General features: G+C 50.9%; 2 protein-coding genes across 10 annotated transcripts in view; both read left to right on the top strand.

Annotated features, from left to right (window-relative positions):
- GGT1 (gamma-glutamyltransferase 1) overlaps window positions 1-13,706 on the top strand; it is a 32,193-nt gene extending 18,487 nt beyond the window's left edge. The window contains exon 11 of the transcript XR_014825697.1: window positions 13,132-13,706. The gene's annotated coding sequence lies outside the window, so the exon portion shown is untranslated. The remainder of the gene's footprint in view (window positions 1-13,131) is intronic.
- Window positions 1-18,964, top strand: part of GGT5 (gamma-glutamyltransferase 5) — a 22,408-nt gene continuing 3,444 nt past the window's right edge. For 4 of the 9 annotated variants that reach the window (XR_014826027.1, XM_084993918.1, XM_084993917.1 and 1 more), the window contains exons 1-6: window positions 1-504; window positions 15,542-15,672; window positions 15,979-16,074; window positions 16,617-16,812; window positions 17,799-17,956; window positions 18,403-18,549. Coding sequence is in view for 7 of the 9 variants with exons in the window: in XM_084993918.1 (XP_084850044.1) it covers window positions 332-504; window positions 15,542-15,672; window positions 15,979-16,074; window positions 16,617-16,812; window positions 17,799-17,956; window positions 18,403-18,549 (901 nt within the window). In the remaining 2 variants the exon portion in view is untranslated. Of the gene's footprint in view, window positions 505-5,202; window positions 6,641-14,541; window positions 14,610-15,541; window positions 15,673-15,978; window positions 16,075-16,616; window positions 16,813-17,798; window positions 17,957-18,402; window positions 18,550-18,658; window positions 18,854-18,964 lie in introns of those variants that run through there. The other 5 variants (XR_014826025.1, XM_013983129.3, XM_084993914.1 and 2 more) reach the window with 4 other exon arrangements.

An 18,964-nucleotide genomic window follows, 5' to 3' on the forward strand; every position in this document is an offset into this window, starting at 1 on the left:
AGTGGCCCTGCCGCCAGCCATCCGTCTGCACACCTACCTGGCTGCCTGGTTGACTGCTGTTTGTCGGGAAACCTCTGTCAGTCCATCTGTCTGTAATCCTGACTGTCCAGTTGTCTGTCTGACCCTCCTTCTCTGTCCTCCGTCCAGCCATCTGGGCTGTCAGTCCATTTGTCTGTTTGTCTGTGGCCCCCGTCTATTTGTCCATTTGTCCAATCATCTGTGAGTCTATCTGCTCATCTTCTTGCCCCTTCATCCACCCGCCTCTGTGCATCTCTCTGTCCACTGGCCTGTGTGTCCCTGCCTCTCCTCTCCCCGCTGGGCCAGAGGAGACATGGCCAAGGGCCGTGGGACCACGGTCAGCATGGCCCTGCTGGGGCTGGGGATGGTGCTGGCCATCATTGTGCCCGCCGTGGTCCTGTCTCGGCAACGCATCCACTGTGGCCCCAAGGCCTTTGCCCACGCTGCGGTTGCTGCAGACTCCAAGATCTGCTCGGACATTGGACGGTGAGTAAGAGGTGGGTGGGAGATGGGTGGCCCTTGGTGCCGGCCCCTCCCGGAGACTTAGTGACCAGTGCTGAGTGTGTGGAGAAGGCGCATGTGGTGTGCAGCCTGGCATGTGGGGGCTGCGTGGGTTTGGGCTTCAGCAAGAAAGCAGCCCCTGAGCCCTTGCACAGACCAGGTCGCAGGCGTGCACCTGGGACAGAGGGGGCTCTGAGGGTAGGGACCGTGTGGGGAGAGCAGAGGTGGCGTGTGCGTCTAGTCCAAGCTCCAGGGCTTAGGAGGCCCAGAGAGGGCACTGCTGCCTTGTCACTAGTCTGGCCCAGACTGATCCCAACGACCCGTCCCAGCACCTTCAGAGGGGCCAGGACAGTTTTCCAAGGCTGGGTCTTCTCCCAGGGGCATGGGTGAGGGTCTCCATGTGAGTGCTGGCCTGCCAAGGTGCCCTTAGTGCTGCCCTGGGAAGCCACCCCTGAGGGCACCGTGTTCCCCATACCTGTCCTCTGCATGACAGAGCCTGGAGCCCAGCCAGGGTGGTAACTGATGTTTGTTTCCCCCCCCACCTGGGGGTGAGGTGGGTCATGGAGAGGGGCTCCAGCTGGTGTTTCCCAATCCTCTTCCAGGAAACCCAGCCCTCGGGAGGCTTGCTCTGTCCACTGGGGCAGGATGTGGCAGGACGCCCCTCCTGGCCCCTGCCAGCTCCGGGTCTGTGGGAGCCTGGGTTGTCACCCCTCCCTGCCGGCTGGGGCTGCTTCCCGGAATATCTGACATGACAGACGTGCTTTGTGAACCAAAGGGGACTGTCCTGTAGCCAGGGAGAATGTGGCCATGTCTTGCCCAAGGCACCGCAGAGCAGATGGCGTCTGTGCCCACTTCGTCCCGGCATTACCCCTCCTCCATGCTTCCTCCCTGTTTCATTCATTCCTTCCTCCCTTCAACTGCCATCCTTCTGTCTGTCTGTCCCCACCCTGCCCCCTCCTGGTCTTTTCTTAGGGCGCTTCTCAGAGTTCTCTGACCCTTCTTCTTAGGGCACCCTGTAGGATGACAGGGACAAGTTTAGGCAGGCTATTTGGTCTCCCCAGGGGGCTCCCTGGGGCCAGGAGGGGATTGAGCACGCCCCTCACCCCATGCAGAGGCGCCATGCTCCCCTGAACCCATATTTGCAAAGATGCAAATAAGTCCGGGCTTCAGCCCCAGAGAGCACTGATGGAGATGCAGCCTCCAGGGTAGGGGCTGCTGCCACGCATCTGGGGGGCCCACTGTGTCTCCCCCAGTCTTTGTTGGTCTCTGTGACGTGCCTGGCTGTGTGTGGGGGGGACCCCTGGGTTGGGGTCTCTGCTCGGCAGCCCCTGTGGCTGAGGAGAGTGGATGTGGTTTCTCCCCCTGTGTTCTGCGTCCTTGTCAGAGTGCACTCCACTTCCTGTTGTTTGAAGAAGCCAGGAGTGGGAGGGAGCCTGGAGCTGGCCCCAGCTGCTATGCAGCAGAGAGTCACATGACCCTGGCTGGGCTGGGGGCCCCCTGGCCACCCTGCTGTGGGGTCCAATGGGGCCCCCTGCCTGCTTGTAGTCTGCTCCACTTCCTCCCTCCTCAGTGGGGCTGGGCTTTTGGCAACCAGAGCCCCTGGGGAGCTTCTGAGGCTTATGTGAGTGAGGACACACCACCATGCCTAGTGGACATACAGTGGAAGCATGGTGACCGTGATGGCCCAGCGTGTTAGACATGTGCGTAAACTGGGTGTTCGGTGGCTCTGAAGGAGTGCTTGTCTTCTAGGGAGGCTGCATGACCTTCAGGGTTAGTGGTGGCTTTTAGGATTTGTGAGTCTCTCTGCTGTGACCACTTGGAAGTGCTGCACAGGGTCCTCGGGGGAGGATTCATGGTTCCACTTGATGCACAAGGAAACTGGGCCCATCTGGTGTCCCAGTGTGAGCGGGCCCAGCTGGGACTGTCATTTCCTGCTGTCCCTGGGGTCTTCCCAGGGTCCCCACTCTCTGCCCAGAACCCCCGTGCCTGCCCAGCCTCTGGGCTCAGATCGTAAAGGCCAGAGTGTAACTGGCCATGTGAGTAGTTATAGAGGAGGTCAGGGGGTGGGGGGGTGCAGACATCTCATCCTGTAGGGTGCCCTGGACCTTGGCTGGCACTGGGTTATAGGGTGGGGTGGGGGTGGCCCCAAGGATTGTCTCTTGTCAGCTGTTCCAGACCATCCATGTTCTGTGAGTCACACTCTCGGGGTAGAAGAGAACAGGGACTCTGGACAAGTTGCTGCCTCCAGCAGGCCTCAGTTTCCCTACTTGCGAAATGGGATTCAGGAGTGTGCAGGTGATGAGGATGGAGGTGTCCCTAGGTGTCAGCCACCTGGACCACTGAAGGTTGCCGTGGCTGAGCCTGGACGTGGTGGGCATCTCATCAGGGACCTGCTGTGGGGAAGGCGCACTGGGAATTAGGGTGTAGCCCCACCCTTTCCTCCCTCCCAACCCTATGGCTCTCCAGACTCCTGGCCAGCTCACTAGGAAATTACTGCATTTCCTCCCCTCTGGGGCTTGGGAGGAAACAGCCTGTGTACCTGGGCACGTGCACACACTTGTGTGAGCGTGTGTGTCCTAGTGTAGAGGTGACAGCAGTGATGGTCATAGCAGCTTGCTGGGGTTGGCCTGGGGGGGAGACAGACAATGCCCACACCTAATGCTGATGAGCTGGAGGTGATCATTGGTCATTCTGGATGTCCTCCTTTGTTAACTTTCTGTTAAAATCTTTTGCCCATCTTTGCATCAGGTTGTGTATCAGATGCATTTTCTACATTATCAAGACAATCAAACAATCATTCTCTTCTTTTTAAAAAATATAATGCCCATTAACCTGCCCTTACCTTCCTGGAACAAGCCCAGCTTGTTCACGATCTAACGTTTTTATTTATCCCTGGGTTTGACTTGCTAATATTTTGTTTAGGATTTTTGTCTTCATGAGAGGTACTGGTCTGCCATTTGCCTTTCTTATCATGACCTTGTCAGGTGTTGGTATCAAGGTTTTACTGGCCTCAAAAAAAATAAAAGAAAAAGAAAAAAGATGGGAAATGTCCCCTGCTTTTCTATGGTCTGCAAGAGTAGGTTTGGTTTCATTGTTGATTCTTGTTCTTAAGATTTGTGTTATTTCTTCCTTAAAAAGTTGAAAGAGGAGTTCCTTTGTGGCTCAGCAGCTAATGAACCCAACTAGGATCCGTGAGGATGCAGGTTTGATCCCTGGCCTCAATCAGTGGGTTAAGGATCTGGTGTTGCCGAGAGCTGTAGTATAGGTTGCTTCGCACCTTGGATCCCTCATTGCTGTGGCTGTGGTGTAGGCCAGTGGCTACAGCTCTGATTGGACCTCTAGCCTGGGAACCTCCATATGCTGCAGGTGCGGCCCTGAAAAGAAAAAAAAAGAGTTGAAAGAATTTATTGGTTAATTTTCAGAGCCTGAGTTCTTTGTGTGTATGTGATGGTTTTATTTTATTTTTATTTTCTAAAATTTACTTATTTACTTATTTGGGCTGCACCCACGGTATATGGAAGTTCCCAAGCCTTGGACTGAATCTGAGCTACAGCTGTGACCTACACCACAGCTACAGCAACACCAGATCTTTAACCTACTTTGCCAGTCTAGGGATCAGATCTGCACCTCCACAACAATCTGAGCACTGTAGTTGGATTCTGTTTTTTGGGTTTTTGTTTTTTTTTTTTTTTTCGTCTTCTTAGCACCGAACCTGCAGCACATGGAGGTTCCCAGGCTAAGGGTCAAATTGGAGCTACAGCTCCCAGTCTATGCCTCAGCCATAGCAACTCGGGATCTGAGCTGCATCTGTGACCTACACCACAGCTCACAGTAACGCTGGGTCCCACTAAGCAAGGCCAGGGATCAAACCCGTGTCCTCATGAGTCTTAGATTCGTTACTGCTGAGCAACAGTTGGAACTCTGAATCTTCTTTTTCATTCTTGATATTGGCAAAAATGTTTTCTCTTATTATGCTTGATCAATCTTTTTTTTTTTTTTTTTCCATTTCTAGGGCCGCTCCCGTGGCATGTGGAGATTCCCAGGCTAGGGGTCTAATTGGAGCTGTAGCTCCTGGCCTACACCACAGCCACAGCAACACGGGATTCAAGCCGTGTCTGCAACCTGCACCACAGCTCATGGCAACGCCAGATCCTTAACCCACTGAGCAAGGCCAGGGATGGAACCCACAACCTCATGGTTCCTAGTCGGATTCGTTAACCACTGAGCCATGATGGGAACTCCAGTGCTTGATCAATCTTGATAAGGGTTTTTTAAAAATCAATTTTATTGTCCCCTTGAAGAATCAGCTTTTTGGCATTGTTGGTTTTCTTTATAATGCATTTATTTCCTCTTTCATTAGTGTCTACTTTTATCTTGATTATTTTCTTCAATTTCCATTGAGTTTAAGTTGCTTTTTTTTTTTTTTTTTTTTGGCTTTTTAGGGCCGCACTCACAGCTTATGGAGGTTCCCAGGAGGCTAGGGGTCAAATTGGAACTGTAGCCGCCCGCCACAGCCACAACCACAGCAATTTGGGATCCGAGCTGCATCTGTGACCTACACCGCAGCTCATGGCAACGCTGAATTCTTAACCTACTGAGCGAGGCCAGGGATCGAACCTTGCCCTCATGGATGCTAGTCAGATTTATTAACTACTGAGCCAGTATGGGAACTCCCAAGGTTGCTTTTTTTTTTTTTTTTTTTTTTTTTGCCTTACCTGTGACATGTGGAAAATCCCAGGCCAGGGACTGAACCCAAACCACAGCAGCAGCCCAAGCTGCTGTAGTGACAATGCCAGATCTTTAACTCACTGTGCCACAAGAGAACTCCAAGTATAAGTAGCTTTTTAAAAAAATGCTCATCTCTGGATTTCCTGTTATGGCTCAGTGGGTTAAGAACCCGACATAGTGTCTGTGAGGATGGGGGTTCAATTCTTGGCCTTGCACTGGCATTGCCACACACTGTGGCCTAGGTCACAGATGCATCTTGGATCTGGTGCTGCTGTGGCTGTGGCATAGGCCTGTAGCTGCAGCTCGGGTTTGAGCCCTAGCTGGGGAACTTCCATATGCTGCAGGTACAGCTGTAAAAAGAAAGAAAAATTCATCTTTGGGATACATCTTGGGAAATACAAATTATTAGTTGAATGCATAGATTATTGATCTTTAAACTCTCTTCTAATATATGCCCTGAAAGCTATCATTTTCCCTCAAAGTTTGGCTTAGCTGCATTCTACAAGTTTCTTGTTGTTTTCCCCCCAAAGTTTGTATTTTTATTTCCAAAGTTTTACACCTACAGAAAAATGAAAAAATACCTATGTACTCTTCACTTAGATCCACCAATTTTTCTTATTATGTCACATCCCCTCCCCATATATTTATCTTTCCACATTTTTGGAAAATAAATTATATTTAACATGACACTTTATCCCCTAAATACTTAAAGACTGTATTTACTAAGAACAAGATTATGCTCCTATATAGCCTTAATACTGTTAATCACACAATAAATTTAATCTTGATACAATCATAGTGTCTAATATCTAGTCCAATTCAAAGTTTTCCCAATTGACCCAATCTTTCTTCCTTCCTTTCTTTCTTTCTATTATCTATCATCTATCTATCCATCTATCCATCCATCCATCCCTTTAGATCCAGTATCCAATCTGTAATTGTCATGTTTCTCTAGTCTTCTTTAATTTAGAATGATCCCTTGCTTTAAAAAAAAAGTTGATATTCTATGACACTAACATTTTTGAAGAAATCAGTTCAGCTATATCATAGTCTTTCTTCACAGTCTTGGTTTGTTTGATAATTTTCACATAGGAAGGAACAGTGTCAGAACATCACTGGGGATACTAAGCTGGCTGCTTCAAAAGGGGGTATCTTCCAGATCTCTCCCTTTTCCCTATTAAATCAGGAAACATATGGTTGGATATTTTGAGACCAGGTGACTGTCCTTTTCTTAAACAACATGGACCCCCTGTTTTAGCATCTGTTTTGATCCTCATCTGAACAAATACATTTGTTTTTGCAAAAAGATGATTTCTAAACTTGTGATGTCTTCAACATTCATTGGCTGGCATTCTTCTGTAAAGAAGATCTCTCCTCCCCAAGCCAAATACTCGTGAGTATCACTTTTTTTTTTCTTTTTAGGAGCGAATGAAAGTTCCCAGGCTAGGGGTCGAATCAGAGCTGCAGCTGCCGGCCTACACCATAGCCATAGCTGGGGAACTTCCATATGCTGCACCCACTGGTTTGCCCACCCACTGAGTGAGGCCAGGAATTGAACCTGAATCCTCATGGGTACTAGTTGATTTGTTTCTGCTGAGCCGCAATGGGAACTCCCTTGAGTATCACTATTGACTCATGGGTTATTTTAATTCACTAGGTTGTAATCTATCGCTTTACTCTTTCTGATGCTCAAATTGTCACAAATTTGTCCAGTGAGAGACCTTTTAAGCCAGCATCTATGTTCTTCTACAGGAATCCATTTGTCTTCGAGAATTCCTGACATGCAGGATCTACTTGTATATCTCCTCAGACCTGAAATCAGGAATTGGTGGAGAGTGGTATTTTATTTTATTTTATTTTTTGTCTTTTTGCCTTTTCTAAGGCTGCTCCCATGGCATATGGAGGTTCTCAGGCTAGGGGTCTAATCAGAGCTGTAGCCACCGGCCTACGCCAGAGCCACAGCAATGCCATATCCGAGCTGCGTCTGTGACCTACACCACAGCTCATGGCAATGCTGGATCCTCAACCCACTGAGCAAGGCCAGGGATCGAACCTGCAACGTCATGGTTCCTAGTCGGATACGTTTCTGCTGTGCCATGACGGGAACTCTGAGAATGGTATTTTAGAAAGCAAAATCTGGATGCTATGAGGGCTCCCAGCTACTGGGGTGCCATTGCTTATAAATTGTGTCAGTGCATAGAGCCAGAAGAAATGCAAAATTTCTGATACCTCTAGTTCATATCCACCATGGCAGGGTCTTCTGCATCTTTCTTTATTCCATACCTGTCTCTGCGTCTTTGAGAGAATTTCCCAACGATGGCAATATATTTACTTACTTGCTCTATCCCAGATACTCACAAAATAGTTTCAGAATTACTTCAACAGTACATTATGGTAGTTCCTATTGTGGTTCAGTGAGTTGAGAACCCACCGTTGTCTCTGCGATGATGTAGGTTCAATACCCAGCCTTGCTCAGAGGGTTAAGGATCTGGCACTGCTGTAAGCCGCAGTATAGGTCATAGATGCAGCTCGGATCTGGTGTTGCTGTGGCTGTGGTGTAGGCCTCAACTGCAGCTCTGATTTGACCCTTAGCCTGGGAACTAACATGTGCCACAGGTGTGGCTGTGAAAAGAAAAGAAAAAAGAAAAAAAAAAACACTGTGAATAATAAATCTTCTGGGAAAAATTCAAAATGTCTTTGGGGAGTTCCTGTTGTAGCTCAGCAGTTAATGAACCTGACTGGTGTCCATGAGAACTCAGGTTTGATCCCTTGCCTCACTCAGTGGGTTGAGGATCCAGCATTGCCATGAGCTGTGGTGTAGGTCGCAGATATGGCTTGGATCCCGTGTGGCTGTGGCTGTGGTGTAAGCTGGCAGCTGTAGCTCTGATTTGACTCCTAGCCTGGGAACTTCCATATGCCATGGGTATGGCCCTAAAAAGACAAAAAAAAAAGTCTTTGCAGAGGTTTTTTTGGTCCTTAAGATATATCCCACAAAACATATTTAGTTAATTAAATTATTTTTGTGTACGGTTATCAGTTCAATGTACTATTAGCTTAATTCTTTTTTAGCTGGTATTCAAATTTAGGGTTTTCTCACCGGATCCTTAACCCACTGAGCCTCAAGGGAACTCCCTATCCCTTATTTTCTCTTTTTGACATCCTTTTTTTTTTTTTTGGGTTTTTTAGGGCCTCATCTGCGGCATATGGAGGTTCTCAGGCTAGGGGTTGAATCGGAGCTGTAGCTGCTGGCCTATACCACAGCCATAGCAATGCTGGATCCAAGCCATATCTGCGATCTACACCACAGCTCAGGGCAACATGGATCCTTTAGCCCACTGAGCAAGGCCAGGGATCGAACCTGCCCCTCTTAGAGGATAGTCAGATTTGTTTCTGCTGAGCCAACACGGGGACTCCTGATATGCCTTTTATTTTTTATTTTTTATTTTTTTTAAATTTTTTATTTTTTTTGTCTTTTGTTGTTGTTGTTGCTATTTCTTGGGCCGCTCCTGCGGCATATGGAGGTTCCCAGGCTAGGGGTCGAATCGGAGCTGTAGCCACCAGCCTACGCCAGAGCCACAGCAACTCGGGATCCGAGCCGCGTCTGCAACCTACACCACAGCTCACGGCAACGCCGGATCATTAACCCACTGAGCAAGGGCAGGGACCGAACCCGCAACCTCATGGTTCCTAGTCGGATACGTTAACCACTGCGCCACGACGGGAACTCCTGATATGCCTTTTAATACCAAGAAAGGTTTATATTTTTGTTGTAATGGTTATATTCATATTGATGTCTGTATCATGTTATAAAATCATATGTAATTACAATACCAGATATATAAGATATGGCACTTTTTCTTCAGATATCTCTATTGGCTCCTCTGAGATGAATAACTTTAGGTGTCAACTAGGTTTTGGTGCCCAGCTGTTTGGCCAAATGCTTGTCTCCCTATGGCTGTGAGGGTATTTTGATGATGTGGTTTAACATTTACGACCAGTTGACTGTAGAACAGGTAGCTCCTGGTGACAAAGGGTGGGCCACGCCCAATCAGCTGAAGGCCTAAAGGGCAAGCTCTGAGCTTCCCCAGAGAAGGAAGAACTCTGTCTCAGGACAGGAACATGGAAATCCTGCTTGGGTTTCCAGCCTGTTGGCCTGCCCCAGAGGTTTCAGACATGCCAGCGGCCCCCACAATAACACGAGCCAATTCCTCAAAATAAAAATCTCTCTGTATATTTATCCTATTGGTTCTGTTTCTCTGAGAACCCTTATAGTTTAGTTCCCTGCTCTGAGTAATACTGCAACCACGTTGTGCCCGCTTCTTCCTCTTGTTCTTTCCGTCGTCTCTCGGCATAGGCTCTGAAGGTTTGGTTTTGCTGTCAGATAATCCCTATCAATCAATCAAGGAGATTCTTCTATTTCCACATATCCCTTCCTTACTCACCCCACCCTCCTTTTAAATCTGCACCACAGACCTCACTACCTATAATAGCTTTGGCTACTTCTCCCATTTTTTTTTCCGTTAATTTCCCCTCTTCCCAGCAGATGAATGTTCTGTCCAATCATCAAAAGTAAATTTTTCAGGAGTTCCTGGCATGGCTCAGTGGAAACGAATCTGACTAGTATCCTTGAGGAAGCAGGTTCAATGCCTGGCCTCACTCAGTGGGCTAAGGATCTGGCGTTGCCATGAGCTGGGGTGTAGGTCACAGTCACAGCTCAGATCCCAAGTTGCTGTGGCTGTGGTGTAGGCTGGCAGCTACAGCTCCGATTGGACCCCTAGCCTGGGAACTTCCATATGCCGCAGGTGTGGCCCTAAAAAGACAAAAAAAAAAAAAGTAAATTTTTGGAGTTCCCGTCGTGGATCAGTGGTTAACGAATCCGACTAGGAACCATGAGGATGCAGGTTCGATCCCTGGCCTTGCTCAGTGGGTTAAGGATGCGGCATTGCTGTGAGCTGTGGTGTAGGTTGCAGACATGGCTGGGATCCCACGTTGCTATGGCTGTGGTGTAGGCTGGTGACTACAGCTCCGACTGGACCCCTAGCCTGGGAATCTCCATATGCTGCGGGAGCAGCCCTAGAAAGTGCAAAAAGACCAAAAAAAAAAAAAAAAAAAAGTAAAATTTTCATTTGCACAGTTTTTTTTTTTTTTTTTTTTTTGTCCATGCCCGAGGTATGCGAAAGTTCCAGGGCCAGGGATGGAACACGCGCCAGTCGTGACTGTGCTGGATCCTTAACCCACTGGGCCGCCAGGGGATTCCTGTGATTTTGTTTTTTAAGTCCTCATTTTCTCTAGTCATTTTACTTTAGGGTTTTCTAATCCTAATACATGCTATTCTTTAATTGCTTCTGCAATTCTTTCAATTTATTTTAGCACAACTTGAAATATTAAGTTACAGTTTACATGTGCTCTGGGCTTGTCTTTCTGGCATGCCTCCACGGGACATTATTCTGAACTCTCTTATCTTTTTTCTTATGTCAACTCTGTATGGGGTGTGACTTCAATACTTTTTATTGTTCACGTTGAAGCAAGATGAATTTTCCCGTAATTTGAAGGTAGAACGTGGATCAAAATAACTTTTATAGCACCACGGCTCTTGAGATCCTTCTGTTGTTTTCACAAAGTGATTTTTTTGGTTTGTTTGTTTTTGTCTTTTTAGGGCCACACCTGCGCCATATGGAGGTTCCAGTCAGAGCTGTAGCCGCCGGCCTATGCCACAGCCACAGCCACAGCAACATGGGATCCGAGCCGCGTCTGCGACCTGCACCACAGCTCACGGCAACGCTGGATCCTTAACCCACTGAGTAAGACCAGATATCGAACCTGCGTCCTCATGGATACTAGTCAGATTTGTTTTTGCTGAGCCATGAGGGGAACTCCACAAAATAATTTTTAAAATGTAGATGGCCTTTCACTTTCCCGTATTTGCTTTCTCTGATCACCTCCACGGCTTTTTGCAAAGCTCTACGTCTTCTCTTTCCTTTACCCCTGGCGTTCTGTCCTGCTTTGTCTGACTTCCTGTCCCAGTGGCCTCCCTCCATGCAGGGATCCGCCCTGGAGAAGGAACTGGTTCACCTGCTCTCAGGACCCAGATCAGAACCCTCCAAACTTCCTTTTCACTCACATGTATGTTGGAGGCTGCCAAGCTCAGCCCAGAAAACTCATCTGAGCAAATGTTCTCGGTTTGATTGGTCCTCCAGGCCCCCTGAGAATTGGAGGGGCTCCTGGGAGTTCCCCAGACCCACTGTCTACCCCACCTTCCTCCCACCATTGCTGATAATCCCATTGATTTTTCTTTTGGCCACTCCCATAGCACGCAGAAGTTCCTGGGCCGGGTATCAGACCCAAGCCACTGCAGTGACAACGCCAAGTTCTCAACCCAGAGAACCAGAGAACTCCAACCCCACTGCTTTTGATGTATGATATTTTCATTGCACTTGGTTCAAAACATTGGAGTTCTCTCTGTGGTGCAGTGGGTTAATAATGATCCACTTGCCTGTGGGTATTGCCATTCAGTTCGATCCCTGGCCCAGTGCAGTGGGATAAGCATCTGGTGTTGCTCCAGATGCAGCTTGGATTCAGTCCCTGGCCCAGGAACTTCCATATGCCATGGGTGCGGCCAAAAATGAAAAAAAAAAATTCTTTTTCTAACTTCTGTTGTAATGTCATCTTTGTTTCACAAGTTATTTAGTAGTGTTTTTCTTGATTTCCAAATATATGGGGATTTTCTAATTAATCTCTGTGATTTCAGTTCTTTGAAACTTGTTGAGATGTGGTTTAAGGTCCAGCAGGTGATCAATTTTTAATCAATATTCTGTGGGTTCCAGGAAAGACTGTGTACTCAAGACGGTAGTTGAGTACAGCGTTCTAGGTGTGTCAGTTCAGTCTACTTATTGTCATGGTGTTTTTCAAATCTTCTAGAGCCTCACTTCTTTTTTTCGTAGTCTATCAGTAACTGATAGAAGTATGTCCATCGCCCACTATGAATATTTGTCTACTTCTTCTTTTTGGCTGATTTTTGCTTTATTATTTTCTTTTTTGGCCACTCACATGGCATGCAGAAATTCCCAGGCACCACAGCAGTGACCCAAGCCGGATCCTCAACCCACTGCACCACAGGGAACTCCTGCTTTATATATTTTAAAACTGTTGGAGGAATTCCCACTGTGGTGCAGTGGGATAAGGATCCAGCATTGCTGCAGCCGTGGCATAGGTTCCAGTTAACCACTTGGATTCAATCCCTGGCCTGGGAACTGACATGTGCTGCAGGGGCAGCCAAAAAAGAAAAAAAAAAAAAAAAAAGCTATTGGAGTTCCTTGGTAGCACAGTGGGTTAAGGATGCAGCATTCTCACTGCAGTGGTTCAGGTTACTGCTATGGCGTGGGTTTGATCCCTGGCCCAGGAACTTCCACATGCTGAGGATACAGCTAAAATAAATAAATAAATAACACGGTTAAGTGCACATTGAGATTTTTGTAGCTTCCTGTTGAATTGAGGTTTTTATAATAATAATGTGTCCCTCATTATTTGTAATAATTTTTTTCTTTTAATAATTTTTATTTTTTTCTCTTATAGCTGGTTTACAGTGTTCTGTCAATTTCCTACTGTACAGCAAGGTGACCCACTCACATATACATTTATACATTCTTTTTTCTCACATTGTCATGCTCCATCATAAGTGACTAAATATCGTTCCCAGTGAGGAGTTCCCATCGTGGCTCAATGGTTAACGAATCTGACTAGGCACCATGAGGTTGTGGGTACGATGAGTGGGTTAAGGATCCAGCACTGCTGAGAGCTGTGGTATAGGTTGCAGACGTGGCTCGGATCCCACGTTGCTGTGGCTCTGGCGTAGGCTGGCGGCTGCAGCTCCGATTCGACCCCTAGCCAGGAAACCTCCATATGCTATGGGTGCGGCTCTAAAAGGACAAAAGACAAAAGACCAAAAAAAAAAAAAAAGTGTGTTTAAACTTGGTGATCTACTGTTACCATTGCTCCTAATTCCACATTTTATAGTTGCCAGTTCTCTAATCTTGTTTTTTATTTCCTTGAATATAGTTATTTAAAGTTATTTAAGAACCCAAAATAGTGTCTATGAGGATGTGGATTTGATCCTTGGTCTTGCTCAGTGAGTTAAGGATCCGTCTTTTTTTTTTTTTGTCTTTTCAGGGTCGCACTTGAGACACATAGAGGTTCCCAGGCTAGGGGTCCAATTGGAGCTGTAGCCACCAGCCTATGCCACAGCCACAGCAATGCCAGATCCCCAACCCACTGAGCAAGGCCAGGGATCGAACCAGCAACCTCACGGTTCCTAGTCAGATTCGTTACTGCTGCGCCACGACAGGAACTCCAAGGATCTGTCTTTGAGCTGTGGTGCAGGCCAGCAGCTGCAGCTCCGATTCAACCCCTAGCCAGGGAACGTCCATGTGCCACAGGTACAGCCATAAAAAGGAAGAAAAAAAGTTAAAGTTTTTAAAAGCTATTTCAATTCTGAAGTTTGACACTTTCATAATCTGGAGAGTCCTTTTCTTCACTGTCTATGCTTTTTTTGGGTTTTGTTTATACTTCCTTGTTGGCTTGTGTTTTTTAATTTAGCCCTGGAGAGTGTGTATAAAAGTTGTTAAAAATAATTTTGACCAGTTCCCATTGTGGCTTGGTGGGTTATGGACTCAACTACTATCCTTGAGGATACATATTTGTTCCCTGGCCTCGCTCAGCGGGTTAAGGATCTGGCATTGCCGTGAGCTGCGGCATAGGTCACAGATGCAGATCGGATCCTATGTTGCTCTGGCTGTGGCGTAGGCCTGCAGCTGCAGCTCTGATTCAGTCCCTGGCCTGGGAACTTCCATATGCCACAGGTGTGGTCATAAAAAGAAAAAAATCATAATAATTTGAGGCCTAGGATTCTAACATTCTGGGATCACCTTCATCCAGTTTGAGTGGCTGGGATGATTTGAAGCTGACCACCGTGCTTGTAAGAGCTGGTCTATTCTAGCTGACTGTTGCTTAGAATGAGGGTCCATCTCCAAGTGTGGTTCTGTACTGCATCTGGTCCCCAGGCACCCAAGGGTATCAGAAGTCCTGCTTTGGCTGCTCAGCCTCCTCTTCCAGGACCAGCAATCTTCTTTACAGAAAAGAGATCCAAATGTCAGGCTCTTCTCTCTCAAAGGCTTGTATTTCTCTCCTGCCTCTGAGCAGATGTTTTCTATTTGTCTGGCTTTTCTAGTTGTCTGGAGGAAGTCTGGTCTGAATTATTTAATTTCTCATTGCTGGGGCATCTGATTTACATGTTAACAGATTATTTTGTTAAAATGCACGGGAGCGAGCAGATGCAAGGACCAGATGGGAGGCTTACACTAACTCAGGTGAGCAATGCTCCATCCTTTCTTGTCATGGCTTTGTGCCCTCTTTCCAAGATCATGTGTCCATGTGGCACCGTGTGTGCCCTCGTATGGGCCCAGAGCAGGGACATGTGGTTCAGGGAAGGGTGTTTGCCCAGCGTGGGGCAGTTGGGCTGCCAGGCCTGAGCTGGGAGGATGCTGGGGTCAGGGCTCTTTGGGTCTTGGTTTCCCCATGTAACCTTGAGGTGCTGGGGAGGATCCCAGACTGGGATGGAAGAGGCAGCCCCAGGGAGCTGCGTGGGGCTATGCCCCAGGGAGCACCTTTCCTTGGCTCAGGCCAGTCTGACCAGCACCTCGGAGCTACAGGGATAACCCCTTGCTGCCCACAGTCAGATGTGAAACTGAAGCCAGAGGGGAGTCCCATGCACCCAGGGGCCCCGGGAAGAGCTAGGGACCCATCAGCCCAGGCCCTGATGGCAGGGAAGGATCCTGGGGTCACCAGAGAAAGTCCAGTCTTGAAGGGGTTGGGCTAGTGTGTCCCCAGTGAGGTGAAGAGAGTGGCAGCCAGGCTGGGCTGCTGGGGCTGCTGGGGCCACTGGGAGGGATCATGGGGTTGGCCCAGGCCTTGTTCTGCCTATTGTCAATGAGCCAGCACTGCTGGGAGGGCCTGGGAAATTATGACAGCAGAAGCACTTTGTAAACTGAGAAGCACCCTCTATATGGCCAGGGATAGTGTAAATGGCATCGTACTTTGCAGTCTGTAAAGTGCTGTGGACCTGTGTGCAGCTGGACTTGAAAGGGCAGCCCAGTGTGGTCTCCGAACTCACCTGGGTTTGGTGGCAGCAGACAGGCCACCCACCTGTCCCCATTCCCCAGTGAATGCTAGCAGAGCAAGCCCAGGTTGGGGAGTCCAGAGCAGGGGAGCCAGGCTGCTTACTCTGTGCTGTGTCCCCTAGAGCTATCCTCCAGAAACACGGTTCACCTGTGGATGCCACCATCGCGGCTCTGGTCTGCACTGGGGTTGTCAACCCCCAGAGCATGGGCCTGGGTGGAGGAGTCATCTTCACTATCTACAACGCGACCACAGGTGAGTGCACTTGGGACCTGTATGGGGAGTGTGGGCTTGTCCACAGCTAACAGCGAGGTGCCTGCAAGCATCCCACGTGCTCGGCTGCCCTGCCTGGTCCACCAACGCCCCTTCCTGGGTCCTCTTGGTGACAACCCATCTCCACAAAGCTATCCCAAGTGTTAGCACAGAGGCCAATTGTTGGTGCAGAGAGAGGAGCCGAGGCCCAGAGCAGGGCCAGGGCCATCTGAAGGGGACCATGGCAGGCAGTGAGGCCTGGCAGACACAGGACTGCCCCTGACCCCTGCACCCTCTGCCCAACTCCAGGGAGGGTCGAGGTCATCAACGCCAGGGAGAGAGTGCCCGCCAGCCACGTTGCGGGTCTGCTGGACCAGTGTGAGCAGGCCCAGCCTCTGGGCACAGGTAAGGTCCTGGAGGGGTCTACCCGCCACTGCCCCCAGACCCCTGGGGCTAACCAGATCTCCCCCCTGAAGGGGCAGCATACTTCATGGGCAGGTTGATACACCCTGGCCTGGGGAAGTCGGGGGCAGCAGCTGGGGCTGGGAAGTCCCCAGGAGGACCTGGCCCCCTGGGGTGGGGGTCTTTCCCAGGGGAGGGCTCTCTGAGCTGGGAGGGGCATCCAAGCAGAGAGCCCAGCTTGGCGAAAGACCCAGAGGGTTCGGCAGAGATGGGTTAGTGGGATGGGGTTGGGGGTGTTGCAAGGTCAGTTTTTGCTGAGCCCCACGGGCCTGCCTATGGCCTTTGTAGAGGAAGCAGTGGAGCCACGGGGGTTTGTGTGGCGAGGGACCCGGCCCTGCGTGGGCTCCAGAAAGCTCACTCTGGCAGCCATGGCTTGGGGGCCAAGTGTGAAGGTGATAAAGAGCCCCTGGGGCCTGGAAAGCCAAGGTCAGGGCCAAGGGCAGGGGGGCAGCACAGGATGGGAAGTGATACCCCATGCCCTGCAGGCGCCCAGTGGATCGGGGTGCCTGGGGAGCTCCGTGGCTACGCCGAGGCCCACCGCCGCCACGGCCGCCTGCCCTGGGCGCAGCTGTTCCAGCCCACCATTGAGCTGCTCCAAGGGGACCTGCGTGTGCCCCACATCCTTGGCCAGTTCCTGCAGAGCAGCTTCCTGAGGCCTTCCCTGTATGCGTCCTCCCTGAGGTGAGCACCACCCGTGGGCCCTCCTCAGCTGCTGGGCTCAGGCCACATGGTCCGAACCCATCCCCCACCCCTCTCCTCATCCCCTCATCCCCTACCCACTTACCCTTCCCCTCATCCCCCACCCCATCCCCTCATCCTTACCCCCTCCTACCTCCTCCCTCCTCCCCTCATACCCTATCCCCCCATCCCCTCATCCTTCATCCCCTAGCCCTTCATCCCTCATCCGCTATCCACTCATCCTCCTTCCCCACCCCTCATCCCCTCCCTACCTCTCCCCTCCTCCCACATCTGCTTTCCTTTCCCCCTCTCCTGCTCCCCTAGCCCTCCCCCGCCTCTCCCCTTCCCTCATACCTCATCTCCTCCCCCACCCCCATCCCTCAGCCCCCTCCCCCACCCCTTATCCTGATTCCCCCATCCCCGTCCCTACTCCCCATTTCACCCCGGTCCCCACACCCCACCCCAGCTCTTCCTCTGTCCCTCTTCAAGCTGAAGGGTGGACCCTCTGGGGGCTATGGGCCTTGGACAGCCAGTACATCACCATCTCAGTTCATGCCCCTCTGGGTTCCCCATGGCAGCCCCTAATTGGATGGGCTCAGGCCAGAGGGATTTTATGCCCAGGTGGATGGGGCTCCAAGGGCGTGGTCTGGGCCCTGCCACCGCCCTCTGGTCCTCCCATCTCACTCACTTTAGGCTGGCAGGAGCGCTTCTGCCCCACTCACCTGCCCTGCCAGCCCATCCACCAGGTCCCCTGGGAGCGTAGAGGGTCAGGCCCTGGGTGGACGCAGGCCTGACAGGAAGTGTGGCCTCCCTGGGCCTAGGCGACGAGACATGGGAGGCATTGGCCCACTCACTCCTAGAGCATCCGCCCCCATGTCCACCCCAGCCCCTCAGGACCAGTCCCAGAACCACCTCCCTTGGGTTCCCTGCAGAGGTGCGCCAAGCCCTCTGGGAGCCAGCCCCACCCTGAAGCTGCCCCCACCCCCCAGGCAGCTCTTCTTCAACGGGACAGAGCCCCTGAGGCCTCAGGACCCACTCCTGTGGCCCGCTCTGGCCTCCACCCTGGAGACAGTGGCCGCGGAAGGCGCAGAGGCCCTGTACACAGGGAGGCTGAGCCAGCTGCTGCTAGACGACATCGCCAGGGAAGGTCAGTATGCTGAGGTCCCCCTGCCACATAAAGAGGGTTTGTGTGCTGGGACTGAGAGTGGGGCATCCCCAGGCTCCAAGGTAGGGCCAGCTGCTCCCAGGGCTTGGGAAGGGCATGCCCCAGTCCTGCCCACTGCTGGCTGGCCTCAGACGCTCTGCGGTCAGAGCCCCCAGGGAGCAGGGCCAGGAGAGAGGGTTATTGGTGGCTTCAGTGGGTTCCAGGCCTGGAGCTGGCCACCCTCACAGCTTTTCAGAGGCCGGCTTGCCTCCCTGCACCCCAGTCCTGCCATCTCTAGCCTCTGTCCACCCATCCTCCGGTCGTGCCACCCCTGCCCACAGCCCACCTTCTGGTTCTAGAAGGCTAGGTGATGAGGGAAGCCCCACTGTGTGACCTGGGGTCAGTGCATGACACTCTGCCTCAGTTTTCCCATCTCCTTCTCACCCTAGGCGGCCAGCTGACTCGGAAGGACCTGGCCTCATTCCAGGTGGAGGTGGTGGACGCCCTGGCCATGCCCCTGGGGGACTACACCTTGTACTCACCGCCGCCGCCTGCAGGGGGCGCGCTTCTCAGCTTCGTCCTCAACGTGCTCAAAGGTGAGGTTCCCAAGTCCCCAGGCCTCCAGCCACGAGTCCAGCTCGGCTCCCGTGAGCTGAACTCCACACCCAGCCAGGCTCTGGGCAGACATTTCTTCCTTCACCTTAGCCCCCTCCTCAGACGCTGAAGTCGGGGCCAAGGGATGGGCCAGGATGGTGTGGCCCACACCAGGGGACCCACTGAGTCCCCTCCAGGTGATCCCGTCCCAGGAGCAGGTGGCTCTGCAGGTGGAGAGCTGCCTGTCCCTGTCTGGTGTGTGCATCCGGGGCTGGGGCCCAGCCTATGACAGTGCCGTGCAAGGAGGTATGTGCTGGGCTGGGGGTGGTCCTGGCCGTGTCCAGGGCTGGGGCTGCCTGATGCTGATGGTATTCGCCCCCTGCGGCTGCCACAGCAAATATCACAAATGACCAGATC

Source organism: Sus scrofa, chromosome 14, assembly GCF_054392235.1.
Source record: "Sus scrofa isolate SSC_HxYL_T2T_F1_AM1 chromosome 14, Sscrofa_HxYL_maternal_Yorkshire_Landrace_v2.0, whole genome shotgun sequence".
NCBI lineage: Eukaryota > Metazoa > Chordata > Mammalia > Artiodactyla > Suidae > Sus > Sus scrofa.